The sequence below is a fragment of the Macaca nemestrina genome, chromosome 2, assembly GCF_043159975.1.
Source record: "Macaca nemestrina isolate mMacNem1 chromosome 2, mMacNem.hap1, whole genome shotgun sequence".
NCBI lineage: Eukaryota > Metazoa > Chordata > Mammalia > Primates > Cercopithecidae > Macaca > Macaca nemestrina.
This window is the reverse complement of record NC_092126.1, coordinates 113055216-113080552: the sequence shown is the minus strand read 5'-3', so window position 1 is coordinate 113080552 and position 25337 is coordinate 113055216. Positions and strand designations below refer to the sequence as shown.

The window sequence follows — 25337 nt, the reverse complement described above, 5'->3', positions numbered from 1 at the left end:
AAGCACACTCATGGTCCCAGAACAAAAGAAGGGGCCCCTGAAGCAGGACTCTGGGAAGAAAGAATCTGAGAGGATGGGCACTATGCATCCAAAAACATGTTTTTAAAAGTACTGTTGGCTGGGCACAGTGGCTCATGCCTATAATCGCAACACTTTGGGAGGCTGAGGCAGGCAGATCACTTTAGCCCAGGAGTTCAAGACCAGCCTGGGCAACATGGCTAAACCCTGTCTCTACAAAAAAAAAAAAAAAAAAAATTAGCCAGACGTGGTGATGCACACCACTAGTCCCAGCAACCCAGGAGGCTGAGGTGGGAGGACCATTTGAGCCCGGGAGGTTGAGGCTGCAATGGGCCATGATTGCACCACTGCACTCCAGCCTGGGCAATGCAGCAAGACTCCATCTCAAAAACAGAGAGACCGGGAGCAGTGGCTCACACCTGTAATCCCAGCACTTTGGGAGGCCGAGGCAGGTGGATCACCTGAGGTCAGGAGTTCGAGACCAGCCTGACCAACATGGAGAAACCCTGTTTCTACTAAAAATACAAAATTAACTGGGTATGGTGGCACATGACTGTAATACTAGCTACTCGGGAGGCTGAGGCAGGAGAATCGCTTGAACCCAGGAGGCAGAAGTTGCGGTGAGCCAAGATTGCGCCATTGCACTCCAGCCTGGGCAACAAGAGCGAAATTCTGTCTCAAAAAAAAAAAAAAAAAAACAGAGAGAAAGTACTGCTGCTACCTCTCTACCTCTCCTCAGGGGGGCAACAACTATTTTGGTGTCCTCCCATAGTGGCAGGAGCAACTAGCTGGACAAATAGCCCCAAAGCAGGGAGGGGCAGTCAGCTCCTGTTGGAGCCCAGAGGAAAAAGCTGGGGAGGAATTAAAGGGGACAGGAGAGGCAGAACAACCAGCCCCAGCAATCATAGCAGGAGGATGTCCTGGCTAGAAGTAGGCTGTGTGTACCATTGCCAGAACATGTCCCTTTGCTCCCCTCTATCTTTCTGGTCCATCTTCCACTGAAAAGTCATGTCCTGTTTCTTTAATCATGAGCCTCAGGGCCTTTGCACATGTGGTTCCACCTGCCTAAAAGGATTGACCTCCTTTTCTCCCCACCTACCTATTTCCTTGATTCCTATTCACCCCTCAGACACATGCCACACACATGTCTTCACCTGGCATCACTGCCTCTGGGCATGAGTTCTCATGGCTTCTGGTCCTACTCCTTCAATAGCATTTTGATTTTGATTTGTATGTGATTAAAGTTAGTCTCTCCCATTAGGCCCTTATCTCCTTAAGAATAGGGCTGCATTTTCAGCTTTGCGCACCACTACATCCGAGACCCTAGCATAGCGCCTAGGAAAGATAGAGTGGAGACGTCTCCACGAGCCTGGGTCCCTGAGGTACTCTAAGACTTGGCCTCCCCCAGTCTCAGAATACCTGAGAGTCATCCCCAAAAGAGGTACTTGGCAGAGGCTGCTGCCTATTCACCGGCCTTTCCCCTTTCTTCTGCACACACAGCTGAGGGATCTGAGGAGCCCATGAAAATGCAAGGTGGCTGGGTGCGGTGGCTCATGCCTGTAATCCCAGCACCTTGGGGGCCGAGGCAGGCGGATCACGAGGTCAGGAGATCGAGACTATCCTGGCTAACATGGTGAAACCCCATCTCTACTAAAAACACAAAAAATTAGCCGGGCATGGTGGCGGGCCCCTGTAGTCCCAGCTACACAGTAGGCTGAGGCAGGAGAATGGTGTGATCCCAGGAGGCGGAGCTTGCAGTGAGCCGAGATCGCGTCACTGCACTCCAGCCTGGGTGAAAGAGCGAGACTCCATCTCAAAAAAAAAAAGAAAAAAAAGGGACTGGAAAGAGCAGCACAATTCCATCATCTATGAAAGCAGAGACTGAGATGAGCCCTGCAGGGACAGCTCTAAACTGGAGAAGCTGGCTCAGTGGACAAACAGGGACTGAAGGCCTCAAGACCCTTGGGGGCCAGGCTAGAATAGAATGAACAGGGCCCTGAGGTTAGTCTTGCCTTAAGAGAGGAGGGGGAGAGAGGAGAGGAGAAAGAGAGTGAGAAAGATGAATTTACCTTTCAGAATTTTCCCCCGAGTTCATCTCTTATCTCTGTCTCTCCTGCCCAACTGTAGAGGCTGCCTTTAGGACCACCCCCCAGATCTGCAGAAGGTCCTGTGCAGATCATGTATGATGCAGCCCCACCTGCACTTCAGCTCAGAGCTGATGCTGGTCCCTGGCCCACATTGCCCCCCTGGAAACCTAAAACGGGAGAGAAAGGAGAGCAGGCAGAGGAGCATGTGAGCCATGGGTTGCCAAGATTCCACCAGCCTGGAGAAGCCCAAATGGCCAGGTTACAGAAAGAGAAAGAAGCAGCAGGGAGATTAAGAAAGAAAGTAGGGGTTGGGCGCAGTGGCTCACACCTGTAATCCCAGCACTTTGGGAGACCGAGGCAGGTGGATCACTAGAGGTCGGAGTTCAAGACCAGCCTGGCCAACATGGTGAAACTATGTCTCTACTAAAAACATAAAAATTAGCCAGGCATGGTGGTGGGCACCTGTAATCCCAGCTACTCCGGAGGCTGAGGCAGGAGAAGCCCTTGAACCACTACTCGGGAGGCTGAGGCAGGAGAATCGCTTGAACCTGGGAGGCAGAGGTTGCAGTCAGCCGAGATCACACCATTGCACTCCAGCTTGGGTGACAGAGTGAGACTCCATCTCAAAAAACAAAAAGAAAGAAAGAAAGTAGATACAGGGGATGGTTTCCCTGATTCCTCATCTTTGTCCAAGACCTGGTTGCAAACTACCCTTGAGTTCCAAAGGATACCACTTTGATCTTAAAATATCACCCACTTTTGAACTGAGGCTGTCCAAGTTGGATTGTGATATTTCCCTCTAAACGTGTTCCTTGATCCATCAGCCACACCCTACTCAGCTGCTCCCACTGACTTTGAGGCCCTAGGGTGCCCAAACCTGGGTCTGAGAAGAGGTTCCATTCTCAAACAAAAGACTTTTTAAGATCTCTTATGGACAATAAACAAAATCATTGATTTTTGTCCTCAAAAAGTTTTTATGTCGGCTGGGCGCGGTGGCGCACACCTGTAATCCCAGCACTTTGGGAGGCCAAGGCGGGCGGACCACGAGGTCAGGAGATCGAGACCATCCTGGCTAACACGGTGAAACCCCGTCTCTACTAAAAATACAAAAAATTAGCCGGGCGTGGTGGCGGGCGCCTGTAGTCCCAGCTACTCGGGAGGCTGAGGCAGGAGAATGGCGTGAACCCAGGAGGCAGAGCTTGCAGTGAGCCGAGATTGTGCCACTGCACTCCAGCCTGGGCAACAGAGCGAGACTCTGTCTCAAAAAAAAAAAAAAAAAACTTTTATGTCAGATTAATTCCATCATATTATAGACTAAAGTTTTCCCAAGAAAAGAGCTCCTACAAGTCCAATGGTCAACGCTATTTCAGTATTGAAATACTGAAATAGGGGGAGCAAAGGGGGCAAGTGATAGAACTCTGCATGGGAGGTGCCTGGTGGTGCCCACATGGAGATGTCCACTGAGCACTGGAGAACCTGAGCTGAAGACAGTCTGGAACCATCAGCATGCAGCACCTCTCAAGCAGAAGCCCTGTGTGGGGGCCAGTGAGAGGGAGAACAGAGATGGTTCAGGGCTGAGTCCTGGGACTTAGGCGGGCAGAGCAAGTGGTGCCACAGTGGAGACTGAGAAGTAAACAAGGAGGCACTACAGAAACCTAGAAGGGAATTTCTAGGAGAGTGTGGTCAAAAGGATCTGAGCCCCACAAAGAGGTTTACACAGTTAAAGACAGGAGAGCATCCACTGAACCTGGCCATTAGGTTATCCCTGAAGCCCTAGGAGCAGCATCAGTGTGGGATGTGGTGTGTGGTGTGTGCACGTGTGTGTGTGTGTGTGTGTGAGCGCGCCTGTGTTGGGGCAGAGCAGCCATCACCTGAAGCTCAGGCCTGCCCAGCCACAAAAGAAACCCTGCTCAAGGGTGACAGGACATCAGCACTCTGAGACCCACAGTGAGAACTGTGGAGAAGTCTGCCCCTTCCTCTACGTGGCTTTAGCTGAGCCCTCCGTGCTCATACAATCTGTGGGATCCAACTAGCTTGATTGTTGTGTTTCCTCTGTGAACTCAGAGCCTGCGCAGATTCTGATACACAGCAGGGGCTAAATGCTTGTTGAATGAATGGACAAAGAAACAACATTCTCAAAATGCTGTGTGCTCTGGGGAGCAAAGCCTTCTCTGAGGATAAAGCAGGGTCTCTGGAAAAGCTAATTTATTGGGATATGGGGAGTTGGTGGTGCTGCCTCTATCCCTTATGCCTAAACCCACCCCCATGGCATGCCATCGAATAATAATCAGTACACTTTACCAGAATCACTTACATGGTGTGGGTCTTACTCCTGATGGCTGTGTGCTCCATATGCATCTAGAACATGTCGGTTTGTTTACAGAGTTATCCCCCATGTCCATGGCAGTTGGAGGAAGAAAGGGATGAACAATCTCTGTCCTCATTCCCTACTATACCCTGAGGCCTCTGGGGCCTGGCTCAGAGTGAGTGCACTACCAAGGTGGGCTGTTCCAAGTAGTCTCGCTGTGGCAGAGGCTTTGCCACCAAACTCCCTCCTATGAGACCTGGGCTCTTCTGGCCCTGGAGCCTTATACCCCAAAGCTACTTGAAGCTGCCCATCCCCAACTCCCCAACCCCAGTCTACTCTGTCTACTCTACCCAGAGGCCTGTGCCCTGCAACAGAAGCAGGAAGTATGCCATTCTTACCCACTGGATGCCCTGACCCTTCACTGTACACATGAAAGTTTTCTTCTTTTTTTTTTTTTTTTTTTTTTTTGAGATGGAGTCTCACTCTGTCGCCCAGGCTGGAGTACAGTGGCACGATCTGGGCTCACTGCAAGCTCCGCCTCCCGGGTTCACGCCATTCTCCTGCCTCAGCCTCCCAAGTAGCTGGGACTACAGGTGCCCACCACCTCGCCCGGCTAGTTTTTTGTATTCTTTTAGTAGAGACGGGGTTTCACCGTGTTAGCCAGGATGGTCTCAATCTCCTGACCTCGTGATCCGCACGTCTCGGCCTCCCAAACTGCTGGGATTACAGGCTTGAGCCACCACGCCCGGCCTAAAGTTTTCTTATTCTAAAGTAGCCACGGAGATTCACCAAGCAGAGGCTGGAGCTAGGAAACCCAGGCTCCTCTTCCCTGTCCTGCCCCTGACTTGCTATGGGATGCTTGGAAATGCCCACTACCTCTCTGGAATTAGTATTTCCATCCCACCAGTGATCTTAACCCTCTATTGGCCAGAGCTACACAGAATTAAAAAAAAAAAAGAGGAGTGTATTTTAAAAATTCCTGAGTTACTACTAAGTACTGTTACTATCTTTTCAAAAGCAATGCATGTCGCTATCTGAACTTCTTGTTTTTTTCCTGAGTCACGAGTAGGGACTAAGGAAAAGGAAGCTGAAGGAGTGTGACTGAGGCCCACGTTCCCTGCCAGACTTTGCTGGAAGGCTCAGCTCTGGTACTCCTGGGGTTGCTTCTGCTCCATTTCACAGGCCTGGGAGCCCTAGAGTCAGTGTTCATGTGGGACTGCAGGTAGCACAGGATGCTTTCCAAAAAGGCAAACTTCTAGTTTCCTCTTTCCTCTTGCCTCTGAAAACAAGTTATTAGCACTACCAGGCAGGCTCAGAGGAGTGAGCCAGGGTCTTGGCATTGGAACGGGAGGTGTTGTCCCCAAGAGTCCCCACCAGGCTCTCTGGCTAAGTTGAATACAGGGAGAACATGTTTGCTTTCCTCACTCAACTCTCAGGAGTGTAGGGGTTTTTCTTTGTTTTTTACTATCTAGAAAAGGAGGTGATTGTGTGGCTCTGGCATCTGTCCCTGGAACTTTGGATGCTCTTCCCAGGCCTCCTCACTCCCAAATGGGGGCCTGAGTAGGGACAGCTGAGAGGCTGGTGCCTGCTGCTCTTCAGTCTCTGTTTCCACAGCTCAAACCAAAGTAAACAACAGAATGGCCACGTAGGTGCAAAGTACTAATGACAGCATGGACCCTTGGGTGGGCTCCAACACACACCCTAATAAAGCTGGGGAGGAAGGGATGGGGTGGAGGGAAGCAGTGTGGCAAACCTGGTCTGTTGGGAGCACCAGATCAAGCCTCCCTGTTCTGTCTACTCCCTTCCTCCCTTTCTTCCACTGGCTTAGCCTGCATCACAGCTCCCCAAAAGTGCCCTGGCAGGAAACCCCTCTGACTCTGCTCTATAGGTGGTGTATCTTAGACTGCCAGGCAATCAGTGCTAAGTACCATCATTTGCAAAAAGTGCTTTCAGCACAGGAAGGGAGCAGAGATGAGTGCTTGGCCATTGAGAAAGTCCTATTCCAGTCTGCTGGCTTCTGAGCCAGCTTCATGTGCTACAGCCTGCATCCTGATCCCTACGTCCAGAGAAATATACATCCCAAAGTCAAATTATGGTATCTCTGCTCAGCTGCCCAACAGCAAATCACAACCCTAGAGTAGCAGCCCCAGACCTGAAACTCCCTTCCTCCTGCCCTCTTCCCAATACCCAAAATCTGTCAAGGGGGGCCTGTCTCACAGGACTGTCACTCCAGCTGAAGGCCAACACCCTCCACCTGGCTACATAAAGTTTATTGAACAGGAGTGAGGGCTAAAGAATCAAACTGACACTTTTCCTGTAGTCAGAGACTATTCTCTGTGGCTCTGGTGGCCTGAGCTTCATCTCTGGCTAGCTGCAGATTCTAGAGCCAATAGAATGAGCCAGGCCTTTCAAGTGAACTCTCCAGTCTGAGCCTCAGATTCTATATTCTGTTTTAGCAGCTGTCTGTGAAGATGAGGAGGATGGACCACAGTAGGCCCCTGGGCCCTCCAAGCATCCCCCACTGAGTCAGAGATCCCAGAGGTCAGGGACTATACCCTCAATAAAGTTTAACTCAAACATGATCTAGGGTAGGAAATAAGGGCATAATCTACCTGTTCATCTTCCTATCCTCAGTCCTGGGCATGGAAACTGACATCAACTAGTAGGCACTTAATGGCAGGCCTCATGCTGAGTGCTTTCATTTCCAACATTTCATTTGATAAGGTAAATATTTGTTTAATTGAATGCACTTGATTCACTCTCTTAGAACCCTAGTATTGCCCCAATTTCCTCCTCTCCCATATCTCTTTTTCAGGGTACTTGTAGGAACCAGGTGGCATTAATATGAAAGCATTTGCAGGTGAAGTGCTACTTAATTTTTTCAGCCCAGACTTGAATACCCAGCTGCCTACCTAACATATCACTTGGGTGCCTCTAAAAAACAACTTGTCCAAGAACAAAATCCTGGTCTAGGCCCATTCCTCCTCCTCCCTGTGTACACCAGATGCCCAGGCCAAAACTCAGAGCTCCTCCTGACTCCTCTCTTCAACTCTTCACAGTCAACCCTTCAGCAAACCTTCTGGCTCAATTTCCAGAATATATTCAGAAGTTGAGCACTTTTCATCACTCTTACTACTCAGCCCCTTCCCACCTCCCTGTCCTGCAAACCCCCCACACCCTACCATGATCATCCTCTCATGCCTGAATACTACTGCTTCTGCCCTTGGCCCTCAGTCTTAGCAACGCAGAGAAAAACAACTTATACATTTACCATTTTGTTTCAGCAATCCTACTTCTAGGAAACTATCTCACAGACACACTGGTAATATTACAAAATGCCATATTTACCAGATTCCTCACTGTGGTTCTTTTTGTAAGAGCAAAAGACTGGACACAGCCCAATGTCCATGGATAAACCATGGCACATCCACATGGTGAGGCACAGTGCAGATGCAAAAAGGAATCAGGAGAATTTCTATATTCTGCTACAGGGTGATCTTCAAGATTGATTACATGGAAAAAAGCAAAGTACAGAAGAGTACTTAGAGTCTGCTACCTTTTACATAAAAAAGAAAGGTAAGGGCCGGGCGCGGTGGCTCAAGCCTGTAATCCCAGCACTTTGGGAGGCCGAGACGGGTGGATCACGAGGTCAGGAGATCGAGACCATCCTGGCTAACACAGTGAAACCCCGTCTCTACTAAAAATACAAAAAAAACTTAGCCGGGCGAGGTGGCAGGCGCCTGTAGTCCCAGCTACTCGGGAGGCTGAGGCAGGAGAATGGCGTGAACCCGGGAGGCGGAGCTTGCAGTGAGCTGAGATCCGGCCACTGCACTCCAGCCTGGGTGACAGAGCGAGACTCCGTCTCAAAAAAAAAAAAAAAAAAAAAAAAAAAGAAAGGTAAACAAATATATTTTTCCCTTAAATTTGCAAAAAGAAACAGTGGGAAAAATCTGATAAAAATTGTTTCTTACCAGAAAGGCAGAGAGAATAAAGTAGAGGGAACAAGATGGAATTAGACTTCTCTCAATATACCTTGTTTTATTTGGAATCATATGATAGCTTTATATAATTTTTAAAAATTAAATTTAAAAAAAAGTACGGTATATGCCATTGTTTTCAATTCCTTACTTTCCATCGATTTCTCTTCTTTGCCATGTGTCTTTGCAGTTCCTCCAACTAGAGGCAGAATATACTTTTTCCAGCTGTGGCAGACTGTATTTTCCAAAAATGGTCTCAGCAAGATTTCCAGTCGCACATGTTCTTACAGAGTCCATGTCCCCTCCTTTTAAACCTAGGCAGGATCTTGTGACTGCGTTAGTGAATAGAATGTGGCAGAAGTGACACTGCATGTCTTTTAAGACTAAATCATAAAAGTCAGTATGGTCTTCCACCTGTCTCCCAACCCCTACCTTGCCCTCTCCCCACCCTTGGAACTCAGCAGCCATGCTGTGAGGCAGCCCAAACTAGCCCATATGGAGAAATCATATGGAGAAGCCCTGGGGCTCCCAGCTAACAGCCAGGATCAACTCTCAAACATATAAGGATGAGCCTTCAGAAGATTCTAATCTCTGGCCTTCAAGTCTTCCAGCCGAAGGTCCAGACATTGTGAAGCAGAAACAAGCTCCATTCTACTATGCCCTGCCCAAATTCCTGACCTGCAGAATCTGTGACCAGAATAATGGTTGTTTTCCACTACTAAGTTTTGGGGTAACGTGTTACACAGCCATAGTAACTGCAGTACAACTCCTTGACTTGGGTTTAACCATGAATTGCTTGACTAAAGGAATGTTAGCAGATGTGTCATAATATCAGAGGCTTGAAATGTGCTGTGTGGTTAGGCATACCCTCTTGTGTGTCTCTCATCACCATAAGAAGAACATGCCCCAGCTAGACTGCTGCTGTCCAGGGAAGATGAGAGACACACGGATCTGACCTGGACCCAACTGCAGCCTGGAGCCCAGCCTAGGTCAGTGAATTCTAGCCAGCATGCAGATGCATGAGTGAGAATTAAAAATTTGCTATTTGAAGCTACTGAGTTTGGGCTGGTTTATTGTGCAGAATGATGGTAACAGCAGAAAACTGATCAAAAAGTAATCCTTACAAATTAAACACAAACTGGAAAAAAAAGAGCTTAATTTTATATCCTCTTAATCATATAACCACACAGAGAAGAATCATTTCTAATAACTCTAAAACAGAGAACTATATATCCCTGAAAAGGGATAACCTAAGGGAAAAGGGAACCACAAGGAAGTTTTTTTTGTTTGTTTGTTTTTTTTTTTTTTTTGAGACAGAGTCTCACGCTGTTGCCCAGGCTGGAGTGCAGTGGCGCGATCTCGGCTCACTGCAAGCTCCGCCTCCTGGGTTCACGCCATTCTCCTGCCTCAGCCTCCTGAGTAGCTGGGACTACAGGCGCCCACCACCGCGCCCGGCTAATTTTTTGTATTTTTAGTAGAGACGGGGTTTCACTGTGGTCTCGATCTCCTGACCTTGTGATCCGCCCACCTCGGCCTCCCAAAGTGCTGGGATTACAGGCTTGAGCCACCACGCCCGGCCCACAAGGAAGTTTTAAACCATTCATGAGTATTATCGTTAATAAAAATATCTACATTATTATTTAAAAACAATCCATTGAAAGGAGCATCAAACATGGAGATTCAACCCAGTTTGGAGGGCATCTTGAGGGTAGGACTGTGTCTTTTTCCTTCTTTTTTTTTTTTTTTTTTTTTTTTTTGAGACAGAGTCTCGCTCTGCCGCCCAGGCTGGAGTGCAGTGGCGTGATCTTGGCTCACTGCAAGCTCCGCCTCCCGGGTTCACGCCATTCTCCTGCCTCAGCCTCCCGAGTAGCTGGGACTACAGGCGCCCGCCACCTCGCCCGGCTAGTTTTTTTGTATTTTTTAGTAGAGACGGGGTTTCACTGTGTCAGCCAGGATGGTCTCGATCTCCTGACCTCGTGATCCGCCCGTCTCGGCCTCCCAAAGTGCTGGGATTACAGGCTTGAGCCACCGCGCCCGGCCGTCTTTTTCCTTCTTGTGTTTCTGCTGTTGACTGCAATGTTTAATAAATGTTTGGTGCATTAAAAAAAAAGGTTGACAGATAATTTTATAGAAGAATTTCAGCTAATTTGCAACCTATTATTAAATAATGGATCTAGCTAAGGATCATTAGTGAATGCCAAATTCATCAGGCAAAAAGTTGATAAGGACTTTATAATGGATTAATCACTGATACTACCTGAATCTCCTAATCCATCTTTTTTTCTTTTCTTTTTTTTTTTTTTCCTGAAACACAGTCTCACTCTGTCACCCAGGCTGGAGTGCAGTGGTACGATTACAGCTCACTGCAGTCTTGACCTCCCAGTTTCAAGTGATCCTCCCACCTCAGCCTCCCGAGTAGCTGGGACCACAGACATGTGCCATCATGCCTGGCTAATTTTTTTGTATTTTTTGTAGTGATGGGGTCTCACTACATTGCCCAGGCTAGTCTCAAACTCCTGGGCTCAAGCAATCTACCCATCCCAGCTTCCTAAAGTGCTGAGATTACAGGGATGAGCCATTGCACCCAGGCCTGATCCATCTTTTCGTCACTAAAGCAGGTCAAGGAGACAGACATAGTGCCTCCTTCTGGGATGCAATAGGAAGTACACAATACCAATGAAGAGTTCTTTCCAAAAAGATTGAATCTATTCTGATCTAGATGTAACTACCAGTTTATAGGAAATATGGGGACACTAGGAAGCAAGTAAAATAACCTCAAGAGGATGTGCTTAGCCAAAATCAAAGTGAGAGGTTGTCTAGGATAAATGTCCTGATGTCTTCACCAAATAAATGGCATTTGAAAACAAAAGGAGCAAGGAGACTGTTAGCAACTTAGAGAACACATCAACCAAATGCAATATGTAGACTTTGTTTGGATACTGTTTGAACAAACCAACATGTCATTTTTGGGGCCAGGCACAGTGGCTCATGCCTGTAATCCCAACACTTTGGGAGGCCGAGGTGGGCAGATCACCTGAGGTCAGTAGTTCAAGACCAGCCTGGCCAACATGACAAAACCCCATCTCTAGTTAAAAAATACAAAAATTAGCCAGGCATGGTGGTGTGCGCCTGTAGTCCCAGCTACTCAGGAGGCTGAGGCAGGGAGAATTGCTTAAACCCAAGAGGTGGAGGTTACAGTGAGTCAAGATGGCACCACTGCACTCTAGCCTAGGCAATAGGGTGAGACTCCGTCTCAAAAAAATAAATAAAATAAAATAAAATGTAGGGCCTGGCGTGGTGGCTCACGCCTGTAATCCCAGCACTTTGGGAGGCCAAGGTGGGCAGATCACAAGGTCAGGAGATCGAGACCATCCTGGCTAACACAGTGGAACCCTGTCTCTACTAAAAATACAAAAACTTAGCCGGGCCTGGTGGCAGGCGCCTGTAGTCCCAGCTACTTGGGAGGCTGAGGCAGGAGAATGGTGTGAACTCGGGAGGCAGAGCTTGCAGTGAGCCGAGATCACACCACTGTACTCCAGCCTGGGCGACAGAACGAGACTCTGTCTCAAAAAATAAATTAAATAAATAAATAAATAAATAAATAAATAAATAAATAAAATGTCATTTTTGGAACAATAAAGAAAAATTAAACATGGACTGGGTATTGGGTTATAGTAAGAAATTAAAGTTAACTTTGTTGGTTGTGATAATACCATTGAATTAAATAGAAAAGCACCCTCTAACTACTAGAAGTACATCCTAAACTATGAGTGAAATGATATATTTCTATTTTGAATGAAAATCCTCTAGCCAAAAAAGGCCAGTGCGGTGGCTCACACTGTAATCCTAGCACTTTGGGAGGCCGAGGCAGGTGGATCACAAGGTCAGGAGATCGAGACCATCCTGGCTAAAATGGTGAAACTCCGTCTCTACTTAAAAATACAAAAAATTAGCTGGCGTGATGGCAGGCGCCTGTAGTCCCAGCTACTTGGGAGGCTGAGGCAGGAGAATGGCGTGAACCCGGGAGGCAGAAATTGCAGTGAGCCGAGATCATGCCGCTGCACTCTAGCCTAGGCAGCAGAGCAAGACTCTGTCTCAAAAAAAAAAAAAAAAAAAAGTGGAGGAATACAGATAAAACAAGTTGGCAAAATGCTAATAATTGTTGAAGCTAGGTGGTAGGTTTGCAGGAGGGACTTCAGCCTACCATCCTTTCTCCTTTTTTTCTTCTTTTTTTTTTTAACCTTTCTCCTTTTATGTGTGTTTGAAATTTTCATCTGCAGAGCACTTGCTGCTCCTGGAGATACCTACCCTATAGAGCCAAAGGCCAGTACACCCCAAAGAGAGGCCAGCATAACATAGCTGACCAGGAAAGGACAAATCTGCACAAGGGCTTCCTCTGCAGAGCACAGGGGCTGCCATGGTTAGGGTGCAAGGGGTGGTTGCCTGTCCAATCCAACCCTAGCTGTCATGTCACCTGAACTATGAGTGACATAGTCTGAAGGACAAGGGGCCTTCCTCTTGCAGCATGAGAACACCCTTCCTACACATTTATGAGTGCTCTCAGGCAGCTACTCCCACTACTCAGCCATCATCACTCCAAACGTGAGCTGGCAAGGCCTTGGCCTTGAGCATCCAACACTGGCCACCCCACTCCAGGTCAGATGCAGGGGTTTAGAAAGTAGGCTCACAGGGCCCTAGGAAGGGGAGAAGTTCTCACAGTATGGTTCCTGAAACAAGCACATTGACTTAGTTATTACCCCCAGTTCATGGAACACAGTCAGAGTCTCACTAGGTTGGAAAGGATCTCTAAGTATAACCAGAGAAAACAGCAGAGACTCATGCAGACCTCCACAGATTCACACTTGGGCTGTGTAAGTCCAGGATGGAAGGCTCCAGACTTCGTGTGAAGATGCCCGGCATGAGGCTAGATAAGTGTGGGAGTAGCTTCCCAAAAGCTCTCATAAAGGTGTAGGAAGGGTGTTCTCATGCTGTGAGAGGGAAGGCCCCACGTCCTTCAGACTATGTCACTCATAGACCAAGTGACATGCAGAGCCCTGGGCCCTGTTCTCTAAGTCCTCTCTGTCCTTTGAGGACACTGACAGCCTTGGGCAGGGCAGTCCAGGCTGGCAAGGGTCTGAGTCCCATCGCAGCCACAGGAGCTGGAGAAGTGAAGTCCAGAGAAGAAAATCAGGACTGAGGAAGTAAGCACAGGGTCCTCAGCCTTGGCACATAGCAGGCACAGTGAGCGCCTGCTAAACCTGTGAGCAAAAATAAGTCAGCGGTGCTGGAGAGCAGAGCCAGGACTAGCAGATAGGAGGTGTAAGGAAACCTGTTTCAGACAAACAGGAAAAAAGAATTCTCCAGCAATAGAATCATCTGCCTGAGAAGAAACAAAGGCCGCTGATCTTGGGTGTTCACACCAAGGCAGAGCTCTAGTCCATACAGAGTATGACAACAGACATTCTGGCATTCGTTGGGGGTTGGATACAATGCTCAAAATAAAAGGGTATCAGAGCAAACATATAACCTGCTGAAGCCAAACCACACTTCCGAAGGAAGCAGCCTCACATACTGGACTTTGACATTGGAGAGCTGGCCTGAGCCCACAGAACCCATACAGCTGCAGAAGCTGCAGAGTGCACCACATCTATCTCTTCATTCTACAAATGAAGGAGTCTGCTCAAACTGGAGTCTGCAGATCTAAAGTCTCTTTCAGGCTAGCCCTTCCCATGCCCCATCCTTCCCCATCACAAAGCATTTGCCAACCCCAGTTCCCCTGGAAATCATGGCCCACTGGCTGCTGCTAGAGCACCTGTAGAAAGTGGGTGGAACAACACTCGGGCGATAAGCAGCCGAGCACAGCTGGGAACAGGGAGCCTGCAGCAGGCTCTGCAGGTCTGGGTAGGAGCCTTGATGGCTGGCCAACCAACCCAGCACGAGGAGGCCATCAGCTTTTCGAGAGCCCCTGCCTACCAGAAGCAACCCAGAGGCAGGCTGCCAGCCAGCCCCTCCCCTGGCTCCAGGTTTGAATGTGCAGTCATCTTGTTCATTCTGAAGAATCGCTGCCGCACAATGGAAGGGCAAGCCTCTTCATTTAGAACTGCTACAAAGTAAATTAAAAAGTACAGAAGGTACTTTTGATTTAGACCTTGTTTTCTATGCTCAGTGGGGCTGAAGAACACTGGGAAGCATAACCCTTCCTTTTTACACATTTCACAGAAATCAGCCATCGGGGCTGGAAGAGACTATGGAGATCATCTAGTTAAATCTCTCATTTTACAGATGAAAAAAACAAGGACATATCCAATGTGCATAGCCAAGTTTGGGCAACGTCATGATTGATTAAAACTGAATTTCTGGCTGGGCGCGGTGGCTCAAGCCTGTAATCCCAGCACTTTGGGAGGCCGAGACGGGTGGATCATGAGGCTAAGAGATCGAGACCATCCTGGCTAACACGGTGAAACCCCGTCTCTACTAACAAATACAAAAAACTAGCCAGGAGAGGTGGCGGGCGCCTGTAGTCCCAGCTACTCGGGAGGCTGAGGCAGGAGAATGGTGTAAACCCGGGAGGCGGAGCTTGCAGTGAGCTGAGATCCGGCCACTGCACTCCAGCCTGGGCGACAGAGCGAGACTCCATCTCAAAAAAAAAAAAAAAAAAAAACCGAATTTCTAACCCCCAGCCAGCATGCTTCCACTATTCTTCTTCCTCCACATCATCCTACCCTGCCCTTTAGTCAAATGTCCTACTTTCTAACCCTTTCCCACTCCTCAAAGCCGTTCCCATCATCTTGCTAAATCTCCCATCTTCACAGAGGAGGAGGCAGGGAAGTCACACAGTTTTCCGCAGCATTCGGCATTTTGGTTTGCTAAAGTCTGCTAGCTAGCTGGCTGTTCTTCTACATCACTCCTCTTAGGCCTTTGGAGCTTCCCAACAGAATAAGTGAATGTTATGAATGTGTTTTGTAAGCTGTAAAATACCATACAAATATATGCTCTACTATTTTAGAACATGAAATAATGTAACCCCTTTTAATCATACTCTCATTTCTTTTACCTCTGTGAGACAAAGAGAAGGCAGGAGCAATCTCTAATTTAACAAAGAAGAAGTTGAGGCTAAAGATCTGGACAAGAGTTCTCTCTCCCCACACCATGGGCCCCTTTAGGGCAGAGCCTATTTTGTGCTCCTTCTTTTATTCCTCACGCTTCACCCAGGGATAGGTATCCAAAAGATGTTCAGCAGAGTTTCCTGAATACATGGATAAAATTTTACTTTAAAATTGTTCTACTTCTATGTAGAATCTAACTGTAAAAATCCCCACAACCGGCCGGGCGCGGTGGCTCAAGCCTGTAATCCCAGCACTTTGGGAGGCTGAGACGGGCGGATCACTAGGTCAGGAGATCGAGACCATCCTGGCTAACACGGTGAAACCCCGTCTCTACTAAAAAATACAAAAAAAAAAAAAAACTAGCCGGGCGAGGTGGCGGGCACCTGTAGTCCCAGCTACTCAGGAGGCTGAGACAGGAGAATGGCCCGAACCCGGGAGGCGGAGCTTGCAGTGAGCTGAGATCCGGCCACTGCACTCCAGCCTGGGCGACAGAGCAAGACTCCGTCTCAAAAAAAAAAAAAAAAAAAAAAATCCCCACAACCACTCCCATACACAAAAAAGTGTAGGTGACAGGGTAGGAGGCATATGGGAAGGTTGAAGAGATATTTCAGTTAGATAGGAGGAATAAATTCAAGAGATCAAGGCCGGGCATGCTGGCTGGCTCATGTCTGCAATCTCAACACTTTGGGAGGCTGAGGCAGATGGATAACTTGAGGCCAGGAGTTCAAGACCAGCCTGGTTAACATGGTGAAACCCAGTCTCTACTAAAAATGCAAAAATTAGACAGGCATGGTGGCACACACCTGTAATCCCAGCTATTCAGGAGGCTGAGACATGAGAATCACTTGATCCCAAGAGGCAGAGGTTGCAGTGAGCCCAGATCACACCACTGCAGTCCAGCCTGGGTGACAGAATGAGACTTTGTCTCAAAAAAAAAAAAAAACACAAGAGATCTACTGTACAACATGGTGACTATAGCTAACACCAATGTATTACATTCTTGTAAATCACTGCTAATAGATTTTAAGCATTCTCACCACAAAAATGGTAAGTATGTTAAGTCACGACTATGTTAATTCACTTGACTTAGCCATTCCATAATATGTCATAATATGTACATATTTCAAAACATCAGGTTGTATATAATACATATACAGTATATAATTTTTGTCAATTTAAATAATTAATTTAAAAACATTTTTAAATGGGAGTGACCCTTGTTACCTGCCTGCAAACACAAATGTAACAGTGTAACTATTAGGAAATTCCTCACCTACCCTTTCTTCCAAGTACCCAAATGCCTTAGTGGTTCTTCCAACATCTTTGGGAGGTTTGGCTCCCCACACAAGCCAGTGGCATTGAAGAGCTCGGGCTCCTCTGTATACAGGGGGCAGTCCCAAATAGGACTGCATGGGGTGATCCTTGCTGCTGAGGCTCTTGGATCTTTTCAGTGTTTGGGACCAAGACCCAAAAGCCATCCCTTCTATTTCCCCTCAGGGAAAATCTCTTCTTCACCTTTGGCCCTGACAGCAGTCCCACCCACTTCAGGGGCAGCCAGGCCTTTCCAGGCCATTCAAGATTTGATCTGATCCTGGGGTGATCTAGAGTTCCCTGGAGGCTTCCAGTGTGCCTCCATGTGACCCTCTTGTTAGAAAGAAGTAGGGGCACCAGGTCTCTGCTAGAGCAAAGCTGTCTTTAGAACCCTATGTGCCCGTAAAGACGAATAAGAAGGAGAGATCAGAGCAGCCCTGTGGCCAGCCTGGGAACCCAAGGCACAACACATGAGTCAGAGAGTATCCCATCCCACAGTACAGCTGACCAGAACCTAAAGTATAAGACAAATGGGCCAAGAGAATGCCAGGGGACAACAGACACCCACTAGAAGCCCAATCTGTACAGAAGGAACCACAGAGAATGAGACACCAAAATTCTATCACCCCTACCACAGGCAGGAGCCCACAGGCCAGTGTCCCAATTCACTCCACAGCTTCAACCACTATGCTAGTGAACGGAGATAGCAGAGGTCCCTCCAGAAAAGGAGCTTGGACAAGTGCTACAAATGCAGGATCAATACCAGCATCACATGCTCCTGGCACCAAATGGAAGGACTGAGCAGGAGTCCCCCACAGTTAGATTGTCCACCAAGTCCCAGCTTACCCAGAAGGCTTCATGTCCTAAAGTGACAGTCAGCCCTTGCTGTAGGCATGCAGGGTTTAGCCACCATTTTATCATTTAAAAAGTTAGTCCCCAGGCAGTAAGTAAAGCCAGGACAGGCAAGGCCTGCAGAAGCTGAAAGGCCAAGCAGGTGGAATAAGAAATATAACGCCTAGCAGAATGTCTGTGATAAGGCAGTCATTCAGTAATGGTAGTTATAACTGCTATTACAGTGTTGCAACCTACCTTCACAGTTAGCCCCAACTTACTGCACATGGCCCGCAGGCTCCAGCAGCAGGTTCCCCTCACATAGCCCACACATAGTAGGTCTGGCCCTCCACACCCCACAATTAACAAGAGGAAAGGGCCCAATTCAGAAATGCAGGACCCGTGATAAGGGGAAAGATTTATTAAGCCCCCAAATCCTAGCAGCAGCCTTCTACTCACATATGCAGGGAGGGCTCCCCCAAACTGGGGTGAAAGGCATGACTTTTCTGGGAAAAAAATAAAAATAAAATAAGCTTTCCTCTGAAAGCTTAGGCTTCTTAAACTGAGAACCAAACTGAGTCAGAGGAAGGAGAGTTTTAGAAAAGGAACAGAAAAGTAGTCCACTGCATTGTTCTTTGGCTCCCAATTAGCCCAAACCCTGGCTCTGCTTTCAGTGAACTCTCAGCCTCTCCATGTCTGAAGCCTTCAAGAAACCATTTTTTAAAAAGCTAGACTTTCTTGACCAAAAGAATAAAATCTGAATCTGATTAGCTTCTAGATAGAATTCCCAGTATACAAGAAAACTATGGGACAGAGGAACATCTTAAATGACACCACAGGGATGCAATCAGCATAATTCTGAATATGAGAAACCACAGGACAAATGACACAGTTCTCTAATAATAAACAGCAAGGAGAAAAAAGGAGAGAAAATGCATAAAGAAACTAGAGAGATGCATCAGACAAATTCAATGTGTAGACCCTGTTTAGATCACAATTCAAATCAATTGTAAAAGTAAATCATAAGACAATCAGAAAAATGGAATCCTGACTGAATATTTGCTGAGTTTAAGAAGAGATCATTATCCTATTTAGATGTGGCTGTGGTGCTGTGGTTAGGTTCATCCAAAGCCCTTATTTCTTGGGAATACAAACTGAAATACTGATGGTGAAATTTTGGGATGTCTGGAATTTGCTTTTGTAGGGGGTAGGATGTGAGAGAGATAAATTAAACTCAATTGGCCATAAGTTGATGATGGCAGTGGCTAAGCAATGGAAACAGAGAAGTTCACTAGACTATTTCCACTGCTTTCATGTATGCTTGAAATTTTCCATAATAAAAAAAAATTTTAAGATAGCATTTCTCGGCCAGGCACAGTGGCTCATGCCTATAATCCCAGCACTTTGGGAGGCTGAGGCAGACAGATCACCTGAAGTCAGGCGTTTGAGACCAGCCTGGCCAACGTGGTGAAACCCTGTCTCTACTAAAAATACAAAAATTAGCTGGGCATGGTGGTGGGTGCCTATAATCCCAGCTACTCAGGAGGCTGAGGCAGGAGAATCGCTTGAACCCGGGAGGCGGAGGTTGCAGTGACCCGAGATCACACCACTGCACTCCAGACTGGGGGACAGAGCAAGACTCTGTCTCAAAAAAAAAAAACAAAAAACAAACAAACAAACAAAAGATAGTATTTCTCCTCCTAATCTCTCCATTACATTTTTACATTTTTTAAATCAACAGCACCTTATTAGTCTTAATGATGCCGCGAGCAACTGTATTATCAAAAGTAACCTGCTTTCCATGGAGAAATGCAAAAATGGTTGCCCTCTGGGTAAAATTTTGACATCATCACCATTCAGATGTAAGTTTACTTTAAGTCACACTCCATGACATACCCTCTGTGAGATCCAGCCACTGGGGACAAAGAAGATCTCTAAGTGACAAAGGAGCATTATTTCCAGACCTGGCAATGATGTCCTTTCATTTTATCTTTGTAAGTTAGTGTCAGATTTTTCTAGAGGCTGACTTGGCTGATAAAATGTAACAAGTCTGGCTAATCCCAGACCAGAGATACTATGCCTGACAAATCCATTTTGAAAAAGGAATTCTGGGTATGGTTCTCAGAGCAGCCTTGCCCACCTTCCAGTAAACAACAAGGTTCTCTGTGCCTAGCTGCCTTTGGCTTAGGGTGTCTGTCTCCTTAACGTATGGGCCAGAAGTGAGTAGAGGCGACTTTGGCATTGATTTGGCATTCTGATGGGCAGTGAGGGAGAAGGGCCTCTCTTGGCTTTGCCCTGGCTTTCCCCCACCTCAGCCTCATTCTCTGGTCACTGTCCCTGCCTGTGTAGATCACATTCTTTATGCCATTTCTCTCTATCTCTACCTCTCCTAACCCAGTCACTTTTCCAGCCTTACATCTCTACTTCTCCTAAAGCCTAGCTCTGCCTCTCCACTCTTCCCAATTAACAACCCTATAAGCACTGCCTATTTGACATTTCTCAGACACTGAGCTGCCCACAGTGTCTCTCTTAGAGTTCTTCCATGATTTGGCTCTTCAAGAGCTATCTGACCAACCAGTCTGTGAGTTGCTGGAGGACAGGGAAGCTCTATATATACTTTCCATACCCACCACAAAGCCAATAACTGTGCTTGATAGCTCTTGATAGCTGACAAATACACCTTAGCTGATGGACTAGATATCAATTTGCAAACAACAAAACATGTGCAAGGCCGCAGAGCTGGTGTGAACTAGATAGGCTGCCACTGGTCTACATGGCTCCTTCATGCAATTATTTTAAAAAGTACTTTCTGAGGTACCGATAAAGTTCTGTCTTGATCTGGTAGTGTACCATGAGTGTATGTATAAACAAAATCCCATCAATATGTGCATTCCACTGTACATTAGGCATATCTCCATAAATAAGTAAATGAATTAATGAGTGAATGATGCCCCTTCCTTTAAGAGGATGCAGCCTACACCAGGGCACACAGCTTGGAAAGTGGAGCCTGGGATAGAGTTCAGCTTTCTCCCAAACCAGCACTCCTTGGAAAAGACACAGATTATATAATTGTACATGGCCACCTTGACACCAGAAACAGAGAGACCTTCCTTGAGGGATTCTCTAATGCCCAAAGCTCCACATCATCCCAACTGGCTAAGAGGCAGCACTATGGGTGTGGCAGCACTGCTACTCATGGGATTCAAGTCAGGCTTTTCAGTGGCAAATGCTGGAGCCACCTCCTCACAGAGTCCAAGTCAGCTCAGTATGAGGATGAAAAGACTAATTCAGCCTGGGATGACAAGGTAATATGGCAATAGGATTTAACTCCCCCAGAATCATCTCCCTTTTTCCTGGCCCTCTACCCACCTCTATGAGGTTTCTGACTGCCCCAAAACTCAAAATCTTACTGAAAGCAAATATGTCTCTGTGCTAATGCTCTTTCCTGAATGCCCAGAAGCACATCTACAGGGCTTTTTCCTCATCAATGGGCCAATCTGTTCAGTAGCATCTTAGAAGAGAACATGCTAAATTTGGCATCAGGTACCTGAGATGCTCTAGTGAGAGGAAGTAGAAGCCATTGTGATACTGAAGGAGAGATAAGCCATGGAGGTGCTGCTCAGCTGAGGTGCTATGATAAGCTGAATATCAGCTGGAGGAGTAAATCCCACCTCCTAATGGTCTCTGGTTCTCACTTCCTGAGCCTGATAGTCGCAGGACCTCAGCACCACAGGCCCAGGTATGAGCCTTGCCCACAGCCAGGTAAGATATTGTATGACTACTAAATCCAGCAAGAGTCCGTGGTTCCCCTCACCCACAGCGGTTCATGGGTCTGCCCTGCAGCAGAATGTACAGATGAAGTAGAAATGAAACACTAAAAAGGCATATGAGCAATAGACATCAGCCTCCTTACAGTCCCTCTGAGCTGCCCAGGTCTTTCCAGAATTTTGTATGATTGGCTCTGCAACATCTGATAAACTACAAGCAGAGCAGCCTGTTTGGTTATCAGAAGAGAAATGACAAATTCCCCATACAGGGAACTCTCAACAAGGTGTTTTTCCATTCAGCTACAGAAGCTTTCCCTTAGAAGAAGAACACTAAAGCCTGGGTGAGCCTCCGTCAAGCTAAAACCCAAACAGCAACTCAACACGCAGCAAAATGGACAGTGTTTGCAGTGCTAAGAGCTGTGTGCTATCCAACTGCATTACTATTATAGCTAGTGTAAAATGGACAAATCCCACCTCTAAAAAGGATGCTCACAGGCTGACCTGTCTGCCGCAGGTTTCAAGCTACTTAAGAGCTTTTCATTACTGTTTGTTGTCTAAGAAATGACTTCTGAGGAAATAAACACACAAGAGATACAGTCGGGCAGCCAAAGAATAAAAAATTATGCATTCTCACAGTTTATGTGCTCCCACACAGAAAAGCCAGGGCAACATATATCAGCAGACTCACATGGAGCTGGAAGCACCTCCCTCCCACCCCCGGGGGTTTTGCTACTCCCCAAGCCTATTTGGTGCAAAGATAATGCCTTCCATTTTATCCTGTCATCTCTTAGTAGTTTTCCTGAGTTTTCAGTCTACAACTTATTATATATTGGCATTCCCTTACAGCCTTCACTGCCACTTGACTGTTTTTGCAGGACCTGGGTTGGCATACATTTAAAACAAATTGGTTTCACAGTATTTAATCAGATATGTTCTGTTTAAAGCATTCTGTGTGGCTTTCAGCTTTTCCACTGGTTTGATCTAAATCATAAGGTAACAAGAACATATCTGGTGCTGGATGACTCAATAGCATTTTTGCTTCACCCCAAAATGTTTCCCTAAACCTTGGTGAAAGCACATGATCCTATTAGTATTGTTGGGCCTAAATAAGCACCTCTTGGTGTCCAGTGGGCAATTTTCCTTTCCCCCAAAGGTGATTACAGCCACTAAATGCCCAAGGAAAGCCCAAGACCAAGTTCATGGTTCAACTATTTTCATCTCTCTGTTCCTCACAGTGACACTTATCTTCCCTGACAGCCACTCCCATTGTGCTCTTTCCTCGGCCCAGCACAATGGACACATGCAGACACCAGCAGACAGGGAGGACGTTTTCCATCCCATTGCTCCCCTGTGCGGAGGGACCAGGCTAAGGTTACATAAGCCCCTCCTGAGCGGTCAGGCCCGAGCGTTGGGGAGAAACGAATTTGGGGTTCGTGACGGAGTCACGGTCTGCAGGCCCCGACTGACCCTGCGCTCGTCATCCTGCCACGCCAAAGCGGGGCAGCTGGAAAGGAAGGGCCGCTTCCCGCGACCACCCAGTTCACACCAGTCCGGCAGGGTTCAAAGTGCGGCCGGACGTCGAACCTCGCTGTCCACACTAGATCGCGGGATCCTGGGCCCGGGCCCCGGCCTCAGGCTGCAGCTCACCGCCCCCCGGGCGCCGAGACACGCGCTTACCTGCCCGGGCCAGGGCCGGGGCCGGGGCCGGGGCCAGGGACCGGTGGTACAGCGGTCGACCGCGCTGCTCCAGCCGCGGGGAGCTGTCCGCCGCCGGCCGGTGCTGAAGGAGGCTTTCCTGCGCCGGGGCTGGGGCCGGGGCCGGGACCGGGGCCGGGGCCGGCGCCTCCGGGCGGCAGCGGCCCGTCGCCAGCGCCGCCCTCCAGGCTGGCCTCGTTGCCCATGGCGGGCAGGCGGGCGGGCGGGGTCGGGGTCGCGCTGCGCCCGGGCCGGCGGCTGCCTGGCAGTGCTCACACTCTCGGCGCCGCCGCCATCTCCCAGCTCGGCTCGCGCCGCCGCCTGCCGCTGCGCATGCGCGTCTCGCGGCCCCCGTCCCTGCATACGCCCCCTCCCCCCTGTGCGCGCTCCCGCCAGCCCGCTAGGACGTGTGTCCACGCGCCAGCCTCGGGGTCGCTGGGAAACGGCCGCCGGCGCCCGCGCATGCGCTGTCCAGGACCCACGCGGCTGTCGCGTGCTGAGAAGGAGCCGGGCGGGGCCCGGCGGGATCGCTGCGAGGGCCCTGTGAGGAGGGGCACCTGCCACTAGAAGCGGCCTCGGGGTCGTCGCGCTGAGCCCTGCTTTGGAGCCGGGGGCGCTTTCCGCCTCGGTGAACTCGAGAGTAGCAACTCTCCTCCGGGTAACTGGAGTGCCACAGCGGGCAGACGTCGTGACGACAGGCCTCGGAGAGGAGAGGGGCCCAAGGATGGCTCAAAGGATGCATAGGAGTTGGGAAGGCAGAGGAACAAGTGTGTTCAGAGATGCGAAGTCGTAGAGGGAAGGAGAGGGAGGGTGCTTGGTGGTCGGGCCGGATTGTGAGGGTCTCTAAGGCCAGCTGGGGAGTGGAACCTTTATCCAGATGGTGATGGGAACCATCTGGGATTCACACTGAGGAACTGGAGTCTCAGGAAGTGCCCCGGGCACAGATGGAGGGTGTGACAGGGCTGCGTGAAGCCAGCTGGGAGGCCACCTCAGTCAGCCCTGGGAGAGTGACCTTGGGGAATGGAGAAGAGGAGTTTATGGTTCTCAGGCCTGGAGCTGTGGATCCCAGGGCTGTCTCTCAGGATAATGTTGCCTCTGCATTATCCTGAGAGCTTTCCGAATTACTTCCCCGCTGCCTCACATTTACAACCGGTGTCTGCCCACTACTCAGGATTGTGTGCTTTGGTGGCTTCTCACACAAGCCTGTACTTTCCTATGGGAGAATATTTCCTAGGAAATGCAGCCTATATTCCAGTTCATCTCTGGCTTCATAAATCATGACTGTGTAGAAAGGCTTGAGTAACTTGAACCCATTTTACAAACCCATTTAATTCTCCTAATGTTGTGGAATATATCACATAGGGTGTAAGCAGTTCTTTTTTTTGTTTGTTTGTTTTTGAGACGGAGTCTCGCTCTGTCGCCCAGGCTGGAGTGCAGTGGCCGGATCTCAGCTCACCGCAAGCTCCGCCTCCCGGGTTTACACCATTCTCCTGCCTCAGCCTCCCGAGTAGCTGGGACTACAGGCGCCCGCCACCTCGCCCGGCTAGTTTTTTGTATTTTTTAGTAGAGACGGGGTTTCACCGGGTTAGCCGGGATGGTCTCGATCTCCTGACCTCGTGATCCGCCCGTCTCGGCTTCCCAAAGTGCTGGGATTACAGGCTTGAGCCACCGCTCCCGGCCGGGTGTAAGCAGTTCTAACTGAACCTAGAATAATCCAGGGATCCCAATGAATGCTGATAGCCAGCCTGCTGCACAAACTGGTGGCTGTGTCAGTTCTGGTGAGGAGGAGCCAGGACCCTCCCTGGGCCTTCCCCTGTGCCCTCCAAGCTGCTCCCCCTCCACTCCTGGCCTCTGGGATGGAGCAAGTAAGAGAAAGAGGAAATGCAGAGCCCCCACTTCCTGACACTTTCTCCTGACTTTATACCTCCCGTCTTTTGCGCTAAACTGCCTGGCCCCTCTGGGATGACCTAGGATGAAGAGAGCCTCTCTTCCTGCAGATGATGGTCCTTGCCGTGTTTCCTCCTGTGCTGCAGGATGTTTGATACAGCTTCGTGAGTGGTGACTACATGTGCACATTTAGGCTCCAAAAGAGTCCACATCTCAGCCCTGATAGGACCCTTGGCAACTGACTTAGGCTCACTGAGCCTCCATTTCCTATTCTGCAAAGTTAGAATCTTAGTAGCTCCTCGAATATGAGGGATTGTAAGGGTGAAGTGGCTGATGTAGATACTTAATTT

The 25337-nt window shown here is 48.5% G+C and overlaps 1 protein-coding gene across 3 annotated transcripts in view; it reads right to left on the bottom strand.

The window, feature by feature from the left end:
• Positions 1-23439, bottom strand: part of LOC105480446 (bassoon presynaptic cytomatrix protein) — a 118374-nt gene extending 94935 nt beyond the window's left edge. For all 3 annotated transcript variants that reach the window (XM_071091728.1, XM_071091730.1, XM_071091729.1), the window contains exon 1: positions 23083-23439. In XM_071091728.1, the coding sequence (XP_070947829.1) occupies positions 23083-23306 (224 nt within the window). In that variant the 5' untranslated portion in view covers positions 23307-23439. The remainder of the gene's footprint in view (positions 1-23082) is intronic.
• Between the last annotated feature and the right edge of the window lie 1898 nt (positions 23440-25337).